The sequence below is a fragment of the Petaurus breviceps genome, unplaced genomic scaffold, assembly GCF_028583685.1.
Source record: "Petaurus breviceps papuanus isolate PSGF00001 unplaced genomic scaffold, PetGlider_PUasm1.0 90630, whole genome shotgun sequence".
NCBI classification, from domain to species: domain Eukaryota; kingdom Metazoa; phylum Chordata; class Mammalia; order Diprotodontia; family Petauridae; genus Petaurus; species Petaurus breviceps.
In genome coordinates, this window is record NW_027187291.1 from 2,693,337 (window position 1) to 2,707,800 (window position 14,464).

General features: G+C 37.8%; 1 protein-coding gene and 1 pseudogene across 9 annotated transcripts in view; one reads left to right on the forward strand and one right to left on the reverse strand.

Annotated features, from left to right (window-relative positions):
- LOC138143211 (ankyrin repeat domain-containing protein 7-like) overlaps positions 1-9,944 on the forward strand; it is a 62,158-nt pseudogene extending 52,214 nt beyond the window's left edge.
- The window catches only part of ZNF652 (zinc finger protein 652), a 122,951-nt gene continuing 109,912 nt past the window's right edge, over positions 1,426-14,464 (reverse strand). For all 9 annotated transcript variants that reach the window (XM_069064381.1, XM_069064374.1, XM_069064375.1 and 6 more), the window contains one exon: positions 1,426-14,065. In XM_069064381.1, the coding sequence (XP_068920482.1) occupies positions 13,560-14,065 (506 nt within the window). In that variant the 3' untranslated portion in view covers positions 1,426-13,559. The remainder of the gene's footprint in view (positions 14,066-14,464) is intronic.

Genomic DNA, 14,464 nt, shown 5'->3' on the forward strand with positions numbered 1-14,464 from the left:
ATAATTATAAATTAATTATATGCCAATGTTTATAGCAAATCATTAGAATCTAAGTTCTTAATTTTCATGTCTATTTATTTAAGCAATTGGGGTTAAGTAATTTGCTCAAGGTTACACAATTAGTTATTTTTGTGTGGGTGCCAAGTATCTGAGACTGGAACTGATCCTGGGTCTCCTGACTCTGGGGCCGGCGCTCTTATTCACTGTGCCACCTGGCCGCCCCCATGTCTTTTTAGATCTAATGCCTTGTACATAGCTATTGTTGAGTCATTTCAGTTGAGTCTGACTCTCCAGGACCCCATTTTGGGGTTTTCTTGGCAAAGATAATAGAGTGGTTTATTTCCTTTTCCTTGTTTTGAAGTTGCAAGCAAACAAGTTTTAGCGATTTTCCCATGGACACACAGCTAGTAAATATCTGAGGTAAAATCTGAACGCAGGCCCTCCTAACTACAGGGCTGGCACTTGGTCCACTGTACCACCTAGCTGCCCCTTGTACATAGTAGGCACTCAATAAATGCTTGTTCAATCTGATGCAGAATGGTTGTAGAACAGAGGTGTCAAACATTCCAACTGGCTAGAATCAGATTTCACTAGTAAACATTTAACAAAATAAATAAAAATGCAATATAACATGGATAACATTACATTTTAAAACTGTTAATATGCAGCCCTTGTGTGTCAATTAGCAGTCCCTGCTTCTACTTGAGTTTGATATTGCTGGTGTAGAAGCATGTGATTTCTGTGTTTGGGCTATAGGAGAACACTCATTTGTCTGCTGGAGCTTGAGTTAAACAAAGGGAAAGCTTCACTGGGTCCTACCCAACAGCAACAGCAGCAGTGAATGGGAGAGAACTCCTTGGTCCTTGGGAAGTTGATTCCCTAGCAGCAGTAGAACTCAAAGCAGTAAATCAGAGTAGAAGCTCTGAGGACAAGAAAGTCCACCAAAGGAGGAAAGGTGTTTTGGATTTTTTTTTTTCAGGGAGTGAGGGATGCCCACCCAAATTCTGACTTTCCATTGAATGCAGTTTTCAAACTGTTTTCCAAGTCCAAATTTTTCTTTAAATTGGTTCAGGAGCCAAATGGCAATTTCTAGAGACACTTTTCAGTTTCCTGCCTCATTTAAGGCTCAGTTAGCAGAGTTGGCCAATGAGGCCAAGTATTGATTGATAGTGGCTTTGCATTACCTTATTATAAAAAAACCCATTATAACCCTGGGCATTGGCCTACAAAATGTGTCACTGGACTAGCTTGTGTGGATGGCTCACTGCAATTCATTACCATCACTTAAAGACATTTTCACAGTGACTGTTATCACATAAGGTAATCAGACCTCTAAATGGTTCCTTATATATAACTCAAAGGTAAGGGAGGAAATGGATTCTCCCTTCAGGAACAGTGAGGAAAGAAAGACACAGGTGCAAGAGATATGGCTACTTCTTTTACTTTGAACATTAGCATTAGGTTGGTTACCGTACACATCCAAAGGCCCAGCATCTCGGAAATATCGTGAAGCGGCACACCTTGTACCAAAGTCTCACAAGAATAAAATATACAATGCTACATTGAGTGGTTAAACATACACAAAAAGTAGTTTTAACAATCTATAAATTTTATGTTTAAAATCATGATTGAGTTGAAATAAAAGTGCATTCTCAATTGCTAAAAAAAAAAATAATTATGGTATGGTCAACACAAAGAGAAAGAATCAATACAATGAGGGGTCTGACAGGATACAGGAAAAAAGTGCCCCAGGGAAACTAGACAGCTTGTGCTAGTTTGGAAAAGCTAAAGGAGAGCTTAGTTCTATTTCGCTACAATTCCTGGGGGCAAAGTGCCACTCCTGGGGATCTTTCCAGACCAGAAATCCTGTCCTACTTGTCACCTCCCCAACTCAAAGACTCCTTTAAACTTGCTGCAGCATGAGGGGTACCTGCCCTACATCAAGTCTGATTTGACCTTCAATTGCATCTCCACAGAGAGGTAGGAGAGGGATGCTGCCCTGTTCTGGACTTGCCATAAGCATGCAAGCTACACAGCCTTACTAATCCTTATGACTGAGAAGGCAAGAACAGGGACCAAGCAGCTTCTATTTTTGCCAAACTCCTTTGGACAAGTTTTTAACATTCAACGACAAGCTTTGTAAACCTAATGCTCAATGATTCCTGGCAAGCAAACTGGATTTTTTTTTCCTTAAGAAATAAAGAAAAGTGCAAGTGATTTATGTACTGTCAGGGAAAAAGAAAGAGGGCAAACAAGTTACACCTAACCTATCTGCTTCTAAGCTGATCACAGATTCAGTGCTCTTCTCTGTAAAGCACTGGGGTTACAAGTAGATAGAATCAATGCTCTGTGCTTGGTGGGTTTTCTTAGGGTTTGATTAGGCTGGGTAAAAAGAGACCTGAGATTTAGTCTTTCAGGTGCAAATGCCACTTATTCCACTAGCTAGCTGATGATATGCACCTAAGTATTTCTCCTTGGGTACTTAGTTGCCTGTTTATGTGCAGGAGGAAATACTGCCACTTAGCCTAAACAAACCTCCCAGTCATGGTGAAGATAGTTACTACTTTAGATTGTCTGCCTCTAGCTTAACAGAGCACAAAATACCAGGTTGAATTCCAAGCTAAAGGAGTGCCTGCTAAAGATGCCATCCCAGGGCTCAGGACCTTTGGTCTGACACAGGAGATGACCCTGGTGTTAGAGTTATCCATTTGGAGCTGAGATGGGGAGGTATAACTCTACCTATCCCATGCTATGGGGCCAAACTTGATGAGTCTCCTTCCTATTAAATTCAAAATGACAAAGAATATCCCCACCCCTGCTCTACTCCTGAGAGTTAATGATTTCATGATCTATCTTATTCTCCCACCTACTGCAAGTAAGGGGTGGTGTGGAAAGGAGAGGTTAAGGAAAGGGGCAGAAAAGAGAAAACAAGATTGCCTTCTTGCTTTGGCATTCGGCAGATAAGGACTCTTTAGGAAAAGCTTCCACCCCATATGGAAAAGGACTGGCTCTCATTATTGGGCATTATTAAACAGGCTAGTCAGGATACCCTGCCCAATTCATGCTCCCCAAACATCCCTGACTTGTGGCTTCAAATCATTCCCTACCAGTCTGCCTATGTCAAGGGAACTGGGGCAGAGATTGTAGTTAGAAAAGAAAATAAAGTTTCAGAACACAAAGTTATAAGTAAACACTGAAGTAAGCAGGAAGAAATAGAAGCAAAGAAAGTTACATAATACAAGAGTTGTCTGTTTCATAATAGAGACTTTTTTAAAATCCTGCTGCTCCCCTGTAGGCAAGCACAGTAATGCTGAATAATGACAGATTTTTCAGTAATCATATATCCCCTGCAAAAAGATGGATAAAATGCACATGCATATTAAATGTGGAAGATTGAAAGGCATTGATCAGATTTTCAGAGGCTGCCTATAATTTGAGGGTACAACCTTAGCAGCAAACACTGAAATCATACTACCTTATTTAAACTTTTGATCTAAATCAAGAATGATTCAAATGATCAAGCAGAAAATGAGAATTTCTACTAAGTTAGGTTCTCGGTATAAATTATTTCCTACCAATTTTCAAATGTAAACAGTTTGGTTTCTTGACCCCTATGCATGATTTGAGAGCTCAATCCCGCTAGTTAAGTAAGTTGTTTCCTCTCACCCCCCCCCCCCCATTAAAGATATATAACCAGGGAAAGATGTATTCAGGAGCACTTCTCTTCCTCAACACAATCTGTCTCTAGCTAATTAAAAAGGTAAGAAGCATTAAGCAGCAGATATCTTCCAAAGTTAATCAAAATTCAACCACTTCTTTGCCTCCATGTAAATAATTTACCATATCTGGTTCCCACTAGAGATAGTCTTCACAAGTATGGAGGTAGGCTGTGATGCTGTCTCTCCAGAGAACAAGGGCCCCCTCTGCTGACTGCTTCAAAACTTTGTTACTCAGCAACAGAACAAATCATCAAATTTTCTTGACAGTTATTTCTTCCAAATGTTCATCACTATTTTCTGCCTGGCACAGCTGAAGAGAATAGCTAAAAATGCTATCTTGTCAGCCAACAAACACTTGAGAAAGCCAAACCTCTTGGTTCTAATAAGAAAATAGACAAGTCAAGTGAAAATTAATCATGTAAGAAACTTTTTTGATGTAATGAAATCTTAACTTGTTAATTTAGAAGAAAAAATTACATGGTATATAAACTAGTCTCCTTCCAAAAAAGCATAGCTAAACTTCCAAATCCTATGAATCTTTTCCTTGACCAATCAGTAACATGGGGGGGAGGGGGAGTGGAAGGGAGAGCGTTCAGACAAAAAGAATTAAAGGTTTTCCTGCCTCATCATATCCCCTTTTCTCTCCTTAATCAGTCTTGTAAAGTCCAAGGGCTACTCACAATAATAAAATGAATTTAGGGATAGCAGCAGCTTTAAAAAAGATGTTGCAAAGGTTTTGATGACAGCAAAAACATTCAGATTAATAGTTTGCATTCCTTTCAAACAAATTAAAAAAATGCATCTCACTTCATCATTTCTTAAAGGATCTTGTTTTCAGTTTTGGATAAGAATTACAAGGAAGAGAGGTCTATGCCCCTTCTGTGACAGCAAAGCACAATGTTGAAGAGCTTTACCAATTCAGACCCTGATGTCACATGCAGATCATAAAGCAATCCTTGCTTTTGTTTAATGGCCTTCATACTGAGTAACAATTATACTGTAAAGACTGATTGTAGGGAAAACTAGAAAAAGAAATAGCTAAATGATGTGTTTCCTGGATAAGAAGGGGAAGCCTGGAAGACAGAGGGGCAGAGAAGTAGTGGGGAAGATAAGGTAAGAATTTTAAAAGGAGTTAGAACTTCCTTGAGAGTAGGATCCCAAAGAGAAAAACAAAGAGAAGTCATTGGGATGGGTGATCACAGAAATGGAGAAGAAAGATTAGACAGTCAAGACCAAAGGGCTTCTGAAAAAACTAAGAAATTATTTTGAATTAGATTTGAGTAAGAGAAAATGTCTTGGACAAATTTGCAAACTGATTCTTGGAGAGAACAAATGAGAAAAGGTATTGTATAGCAACAGCAGCACTGAAGCCCAACCTCTTTAAGTGAAAGGGGAAGAATTCAGGAAGACCAAGATGAGCAAAAACTGTACATGGAAATACCATGAATTTAATTTTCCTCGTTAAGGAAGCAAATGTTAGAAGTCAAGAAATAGGACCAAACCTTTTGTTACTGAAGAGACCAGAGATGAGTGTCTAACGGTATAACTAATATATAATCATCTGCTACTGTAAAACTTGGAAAATTAGGGAAGAGAACTCATTCAGACATTATGTTCAAACTTTCTGTCTGAGGCTCTTACTAGTTTTTGAAGAACCAAATGGACTAAAGACAAAATCTAACACTCAAGGAAAATGAAGCAGAGGTAGGATCTAAACCAGGGAGAAAAATTTCCAGGAATGCTGGTTTCTTCAAGGCACTCAAGAATGAGAGAGGGCTTAAGCTGCAATGATGGAAGTTAAGAAAATGTAGGTTTGCATTTACTTATGTAACTTAAGAAAATGAAACAACTCAAGAGGTGATTTGATGACACCAATTATTAATTAATCAATAGAGCAACAAAGTAGAATTCCATTCTACAAATGGTTTCCATAACTTAAAAGACAGGAAAGGGAGGAAAAAGCTAGTCTTCCATCAGTAAAACATACAGCTGGGTAAAATGGTTTAACTTAAGTGGGGAATTTGATTCACCTGGTGAATTCACCTAGTCCTCTGAATTTAAACCAAAGGAGCTAAAATTCCATGCTGGTCCAAACTTGTAAAGCCTTTCCTCTACGACAAAAGGATCTAATTGCAAGGTTTATAAAAAGTCAGGATTACAGAGTATAAAAGTAAGGAACTATGAAAATGGATATATTCGTGGCAACTTTTATGGCTTCCATAATAAAGGGAGAGAGGACCTCTGGTTTGCTTTATCGAGGTAGTAATCCAGGGTTGGAAGGTCATCATTAATTATTGTAAATGCTACAGATGACAGAAGTAGGCTAGCTTAGAAGCTATTATTGCATAATTATGTTACTATCTCTAATAACCTATGACCTTTCCATTACTGAAAAATGCTTTTATTTTTTAATGGGATTTCTAATCCTGGTTCAGCAAAGGAGGAGTGAGTTTTTCAAAGGAAAAGCAAAAACAACATCAATTTGTCCAATTGTAAAATATACAGAATTCCAAGTGAGATGACCTTAAATACAATTGGCAGAATTCTTAAAAGCAATTTATCTCCTTTTGTCAAACATTCTCATGACTATAAATCTAGAAGAGTATCAAAATGCTTATTGTTAGTACACAAATCTAACTTGTTTTACATAGTATAATAACCTCTTATAGTAGATAAGCAGAAATATCTCTAAATTTAACATGAGTAGTCTGATGTTACAAAGTATCTGTACTTCTTTATATTTCAAATTGGCAGGGGTTTGCAAAATGGGATAAATATACTTCTTCAATGAGTTTCATTACAATTGTTATCATCTAAAAAAATCAGAAACTGCCAGTAAAATTAAATTAAACGAAACACAAACATCCAACCAACAAATATGAAACTTTTTTTTTAAAATCAGGTAGGTGGTAAGGGGAGAAGAAATTAGGAAATTCAGTATTTGCAAGCATCTTTTCCACAGAGGACATCATCTTCAGGACACCAGGCACACAATAAGTGAACAACGAAATTAAAGGGAGTCTTGGAAAGGTATTTCCAAAGCATAGTTAATGCAAAATGGTAGGCTTCAAACAAAGGACATGCCACTAATTCTCTAAAGTTTCTTTTGATACTATGGTAAGGTTTTATGTGGAAGTCTCCCCTTCTCATTAAAAGTTTATACGGATGAAGTCATAAATATATATGTGGCAGTGAAGCTATGTGCCATAAGACTTAGGTTATGTTTACCTCTTCATTGTTCAAACCAAAAAAAACAAAAAAACAAAAAACCTCACTCAATATGAGCTAACCTGATTCAACTAGGTAAAGCAGCAATTTTACATTATGGGCTAAAATTTCTTATTTGAGTTTTTATGTCATGGGAAAAGGCAAAGAAAATGTATACTCCTACCTTAACTCAGAACTGTCTTTGTATCTTCAAATAGGTCATATTTTAAGCAATGGGAAAAGAACTGTTAAAGATAGTAAGATTGTGTAATAACAAACAGCCTCACTTAATACCAATGTAATGCTTAAATACACTGCATAATGTAGCCTTCAGGTCCATTAGAGACTTATGTAAAGGCATAAGAAAAGACTGTAGACCAAACTCTTCCTCCATATTCTTCTTTCTAAACTGATGAACATCTAGTTAATCATTCTAAGCAGTTTTCAAGGTTGTGGGACTGAGTGGGGTGAGAGGAGAGAAGGACATGCCCACATACCTACTAGGGAAGTAAAAACTAGCAACCAAATTTTCTGAGTTCCTGAGTTTTTAGGGTAACCTGACACAGGTCTTTGTTTAAGGCTTAATCCTGAAGTTCTCGTGTTCAGAAGCACTCATAAGTATTCTGTAATGTGTCTTGATTAATTTTTAATGTGAAAACTATGAAGACACATTAGATTCTCTGAGTACTTTTCCTTAAAACCATGGATACCAGTCAAGTAAAGTCAAAACCCAGAAAACAAAATTAGACAAGAATTGGGGACGTTTTAAGGCTGCTCCACAATAACTTTCAATAGGCATTATATTTTGTGACAATTTTGGTTGTTCTTTTTTGAGCTTTTTTTTTTTAGGATGGTAGTGACTGCTTAATACTGGATTTCCCATGGGTTGTGGGTTCTTTCTTACAGGTTATATAGATCTGCAACTCCCAAATCACAGGTAAGACCACCTGAAATTCCCAGTGCATCATTACAGTATTCCTAGGAAATGGACAACAAAATGGTCTTGAATTATATTCAGAATGGCTGCCTAATACTGTAAAGATGTTTAGAACAAAGTAAGATATAATTTAAAAGAGGTACATTTTTAATAATAAAACAAAGCATTTTTAACAGGTTTGACCATAAAATTGTGGCATGTCTACACCAAAAAATGTAGACAAAAAGTATGGCAATAATGCAAGGAGTTTATGAGAGAGCAGCCACTAAGGATAAAAGTCCTTTTATCTTAAACAAGGACCTAGCTTTCCTTACTGGCTTGTGTACTGGAAGCTTTAAAAATCAAGAGAAAGAATTCTTTAAAACTGTCTCAAATTTTTAAGGCTTACACATAAAACAGGAAGCAAAGGTAGTCAGAGATGCCTTTTATCCTCCATTCCAAAAGCTTCCTTTGCTAATCATAGCAGACAGACAAAGGTAAGAAGATTGGAACAGGAAGCTAATAGAAAAGAATGGGGTGTTTTAAAACAGGGACTTTAACCCTCAGTTTTAGGTAATAACATAAAGCCCATGAGCCAGAAGAGAATCTCTAACATAACTGTACATTTGGAAAAAAAAAAAAGAACCTTCAAATGTTGGGGTACTGGGTACAGGCAGTTATTTGAAAATATGGGAGAAAGCAAAGAAACATTGGGGAATTTTGAGAGAAAACACAAAACAAAAGAAGACAATGATAGCCAAATCTCAATTCTCTGAGGTGTGGGAACACCAATTTTTAAGTTTAATGTTAAGAGTCAGTTCTATTTAAATTAAATTGGAGGTGAGAGCGCCATAGAATGACCTAGCACAGGCTTACCAATACAAGTGAACTTTTAATAAAATTTACTTTTCTTTGGCTGAGAGAAGACTTGAGTTCGAATTCACTTGGCAGGACCTGGCATGTTGGTATTTTAGCATCTCCAGAGCAACCCTAAAACCCTCTTTATGGGTAACCTCTTCATTTTTATCATTCCCTGATACTGGAAACACTGCTAATCTCAAGTTCTTCTCCAGCCAGGACTGGAAGGACATCTCTACACCTGGCCTGTGCTCAAGGATATCCAGATGTCGTGTCTCTCTTAGTAGAGAGAAAATGCCTACTAGACCTGCATGACAAGGAATTTGAAACACCTTTAATGAAGGCAGTACAGTGTCCGCAGGAGGAACTATCCTGCTTGAACATGGTGCAGACCCTAATCTTAAGGACACCCTTGACAACACTACACTTCACTATGCTGCCACTAGATGGAACATCACCATAGCAGCAAAGCTGCTTCTACATACAATGGATATTGAAGCAAGAAACAAGAAATGACATACACCATGTTTGCTTGCAGTTTTACAAAATAACCAAGATATGGTGGATTTTTTCTTAAGGAATGGAGCAAATGTGAATGCCGTGGATAGCAAGTACAGAACAGCCATGACGCTTGCTGTCAGTGGTGAATGAACAGACATACCGTGTTTCCCTGATAATAAGATGCTGTCTTATTAATTTTTTTTGGACAGAAAAACACCAGAGGGCTTATTTTCAGGGGAGGGCTTATTTTAATGAACATTGACAGCAATTTTAATAAACAGGTACATGTGAACAAAAAAATGTACCTTTATTCAATAAGCAAATCACTGGGGAAGAACAGGATGATGCGCTCACTGCTGCAGCTCTGATTGGATGCAGCTAGGAGCGCGGCATGCGTTTCAACGGGGGGGGGACAGTGCATACAGGGGGTACTGTAATGTAGCGTGTAGCGCAGGGGATCACCTTCACTACAGTAGCAATCTCAATAGGGCTTATTTTCAGGGGAGGGCTTATTTTAGAGGAATCTTACACAGTAAGGGGAGGGCTTATTTTCGGGATAGGTCTTATTATCGGGGAAACACGGTAGTCAGTTGTCTTCTTCAATATAATATTATGATCTCTCTCTCCAAGATTCATTTGGATTCAGAGCTGAGGAATATGCTCTTCGCACTGTTAATACCATATGCATATCATTGGGATTCTGCCAGTACATCTCAGGAGCATGTGAGTTCCAGAAGTTCTAAGCATCTGAAATTTGATCAGAAGTATCCACGTCAGTCATTGCCGATGACCAAAAATCAGTCAGTCTCCACAGAGATTGGAAAGAGTCCTGTAAAAGCAGAAGAACCAGTTGGAGCTGGAAATGACCCTGAGACTGAGTTGAGGGTTTTGATTCAAGAAGAAAAGCCAGTTCCCCAGAAGCAGGGTAAACCACTACACCCATGAAAAAAAGATTTCAACATTAACTTCCACAAGATTTTGAGTGTAAGATTCTCAAGATGCATTTCATTGGGATTCTGTCAGTACATCTCAGGAACATGTGATTTACAGAAGTTCTAATCATTTGAAATTTGATAGAAGTATCCATGACAGTCATTGCCAATGGCTAAAAAATCTGTCAGTCTCCACAGAGATTGGAAAGAGTGCTTTAAAGGCAGAAGAAACAGCTGGAGCTGGAAGTGACCCTGAGACTGAGTTTGGTGTTGTGATTCAAAAAGAAAAACCAGTCCCCCAGAAGCAAGGTGAACCACAGCTCCCTCTACAAAAAGAAGGTAAAGAAGATGCTATTAGCCTTTTAGCAATTCAGGATGAAATTCTTAGGAAGGAACAATCAGAAGAATTTTAAAAAGAACATCAAACACCACTTGAGAGAAAAGTGAAGAGTTTAGAAAATAAGATTACTGAACTGAAGGAAGACTTGTCAGAAATAAGAGAAATGAAATCCCAGTTAGTGCATCAAAAGACAGAGTGGAACAGAGAGCTCTGTAACCTCAGGTTTTCACTGAAGCAAGAGGAAGTAATGCCAGTGCCCGTAGAAATACTGTTTGAAAATCTTAGAGAAAAATTAAGGAGAATAAAGGAACAATATCGTAAAGAAGATGGCAACTTGAATTCAGCCGCAGAATTCTGAACTTTGAACTGACCACAGTTGAAGAACAACAAAATGCTATTGAAAGACACACTTCTCAGGAGCAAAGTGCCAGAGCTTTGCAAACCAGAATTCTTAATAATCCTCTTTGGAAGCAGAAAGAAATTAGAGCATCTGCTTCCAAAATGACTCAGACTTCTCAGGCTGCAGAAAGAAAGTTTCAACAAGAACTTGCTGATTCCCTTGAAAAACAGTCCACAACTGAATTTTCTTCAGAGGGTACATCACTTTATCAAAATGATTTTGAAGAAGCAAATAAACAGCTACAGAAGGAAACAGATCAAATGAAACGTAAAATTGAAGACCTTACATAAAAGCTAGAAGCATCACCTTCAAAATGTAAACAATTGGACTCAATTAATCAAAGTCTTCAAGAAGAGTTATTTTCTGTAAGAATGTTGCAAAAAAAAAATGACCAGTTGATACAGAATAAAAGACAATTGGAAGAAGAAGAACTGACTCTTAAGAGTCAGTTGGAAATCACTATACTAGAACAAAGTCAAATAGAAGAATATAAATGTGAGATTAAAGAACAAGCAAAGCAGGAGGTTCTTGAAACACTGAAAGAAGTCAACCTATTCTTGCAGGTTACTTTATCACTACTATTATTTTAAAATATTTCCATGTAAATGAAGTTGAACATTTTTCTACCCTGTTGGAAATTCAGAATTAAATTTTCTTTTCTTATTCTGCCTTCTTTTCTCTGGGTCCCTGTAATCTTAGTATTACTATAAAATAGCATTTGAAATCATAAGTGGAAAATAACACATATACTAGCAATTGAGGGGGCTTTGTTGGGGGGGGGGGCTTTGGGGGTGGGTTTTGTTGTTGTTGTTTTGTGAGGCAGTTGGGGTTAAGTGACTTGCCCAGTGTCACAAAGCTAGTAAGTGTCAAGTGTGAGACTATATTGGAATTTAGGTATTCCTTATTCCAAGTCCACTTGCTATAGCCATATTAATTGAGTTTTTTTAAATGGCATAATTAGAAAAAATTGAAGGGTGAGGTTTTGTTTTTTTTTTTTTAATTCCACAAATGTCTTAATTGTAATTGTAACAAAACATTCTGGAAGATTTTGTCAATAAAATTATTTTTATAATTATGAAAAAAATTAAAATGTAAGAGAAAAAGTAGAAGAGCCATTTAGCAGCTGAATATAACCAATGTGCAAGGCCTTCTGCTGAACCATTCCCTATAATAACTGCTGACTCTTCCTAGACTATCTCAATCTCTGAAAAGTTACTAGGCTGAAAGTATTAGAGGTATGCTATCCCTACCAATTGTTCAAATTGGCCAATTAAGAAATGTTTGCTTAGAATAGGACAGTGAAGTCTTACGAGTTTTCCCTTGCTATTATGTTATGCGTTAGAAAAGCTCCAAGTTGTGGATATATCCAGTGATAAAAGACATTTTCAATCATATGACCAGCTTATGTTCTCATCTAAATGTCTCTTCAGCCTCTATCAGCATCATCATGTTTGTGATTCGTGTTTAGAAATTTTCCTTCTCCTAACAACTCCAGAAAAAGAAAGCAACCTGAAAACAAGCAGCACGTGATATGAGCCTCAAATTAGTCATATCATAAAAGTTAAACATGAACACTGTTCCTAATGAGAATGAGGAACAGACATAACTGATATGAGACAACCTCCACTCCCTGCCCTTTTCTAGGTGGTGAGAAACTCTTGTCATGTTTTCAAAACGTGTGTGCTCATTGGTGTTTTCCTTGGAAAGAGACCCATTTCTTTTCAAAACATTTCATATAATACTCCACCTAAGGTAAAGGAGCATGTTCAGTGAGCCTAAGAGACACTTGGGTGGGAAGTGGAGATTTTAAAACTACTAAATAACTTATACCAGGTTCTGAAAGCAAAACATAATTTTGCAGCAATCTGGCCTGGAGACCTTCTCAGATACATTTAGTCTCTGAAGCACCTTTGAGTAGTACGGATGTAAGGATAACTTTTAACTATAGAAGCTATATGCATCTTTAAGAATCACATTTTGATGATTATAAAAATTTTTCTATTTTACAACATAGGTCCAGCTACACTGAAAAAAATTACACCGCTTATTGAAATACATTTCATTTTAGAAACAGGTAACTACTAAAGAGGTCTATACAAAAACTCTAAAATAATTTCTGTAGTAAAATAAAGAGTGCGTTAGGAGAGAGCTACACAAACAAGAAATTTTTGTCTTTCTCTATAATGCTTGATATACTGTGATACGTAGCCAGCCCACCTTTGTTGCTGGCACCAAAAGCTGAAAAGAATTTGTTACAATACACAGTGATACAATTAATGCTCTGGATTAATCTCACAGCCTTTCCGATTAGTAAAAGGAAACCAGGCCTGTCCCCTCTTTGAGGAGAAGTCCAGGATATAAAAGCAAGCATACCTCATCAGCTGATATGAAATTATAAAATTACACAAGTCTCAATATTTGAAATTTATAAAAGTCATGAGTAAAAAGCATATTGGGCTTTAGTTCCATTGGCTCCCCTGGTTACGATGATCCTTCTCTATGAGCCAAAGGTGGTCTTCTCATTCATTCACTTGGATTTGCTGGTACACCAAGCCAATGACAAGGCTCTTTTGCTGGAGGCTTAAGAGGGAGTGGGATAGAGCTATAGACAAGCTCAGCAACTCCCACTCTGCAAACTCTCAAGTGGGTACACACCCAAGGGACAATAGACTGAAGAAGATATTTGTTAATGATGTTGTGCTGAACTGTTCTTCTCTGCCAGGTGTCGCAGAAAGTTGTCCTCACTCTGGCCTCTGTGATTTAAAGGCTCACTCTTAAAGAGAGCTGGAGGTGGGGGTAAGTGAGGGACTGGAGGGATGGGGAGGTGATGAGGATGATGTGGGTGAATGTGAAGGTGTGAAAAGGAATGAGGGATGGGTCGTGGGGGAAGAGTGCTTACTGGATTCATATTGATTGGTGGGGTAGGGGTTGTGGGTGTGTTCACAATGGAAGGAACTGGGGTGGCTGGGGAAGTTGTAAGTGGGATCTGGACAGCAGGTGGGATGTTCACAGGGCTGGTAACCCTAAAACACTTCTCCTTGTGAGCCTTGAGCATGTTGGAGAAGCGAAACCGCTGGCCACACACATCACATGGATAGGGTTTCTCGCCTGTGTGAGTTCTGCGGTGCCTCTTCATGTTTGGGCGGCTGGTGAAACTTTTGCCACAGATTTCACAGATAAAAGGTTTCTCTCCTGAGGTGACAAAAAGACAAAAACCAATGAACACATTAAATTGCAGCTGTGGGTATTCTGTACAAGCAACATTTCCTGATTAAAAAATATAAGTCCTACCTTATCAAAATATGCCAAACTCTATGCTAGTAATCATAAACTTCCAGATTTGGGATTGATGACACTAGAGCAGTTAAAAGTAAAACAAAACCTATGTCAAAGGTATCAGGTGCATTAAGTAAAAGAAGTCAGCTAAAGTAGTAGTCTTTGGCATGCTGTTCTAATGCTTTCTAGCAAAGCTATTTTAATGCTTTACTGAACTTCACCCATGGACCAACTCCTTCCTGTACTTCTGAGTATACTTCTAAGTAGTTTCTAGTTGTTATCTCAACTACATATAATTGAGTTTTCACAAGCATT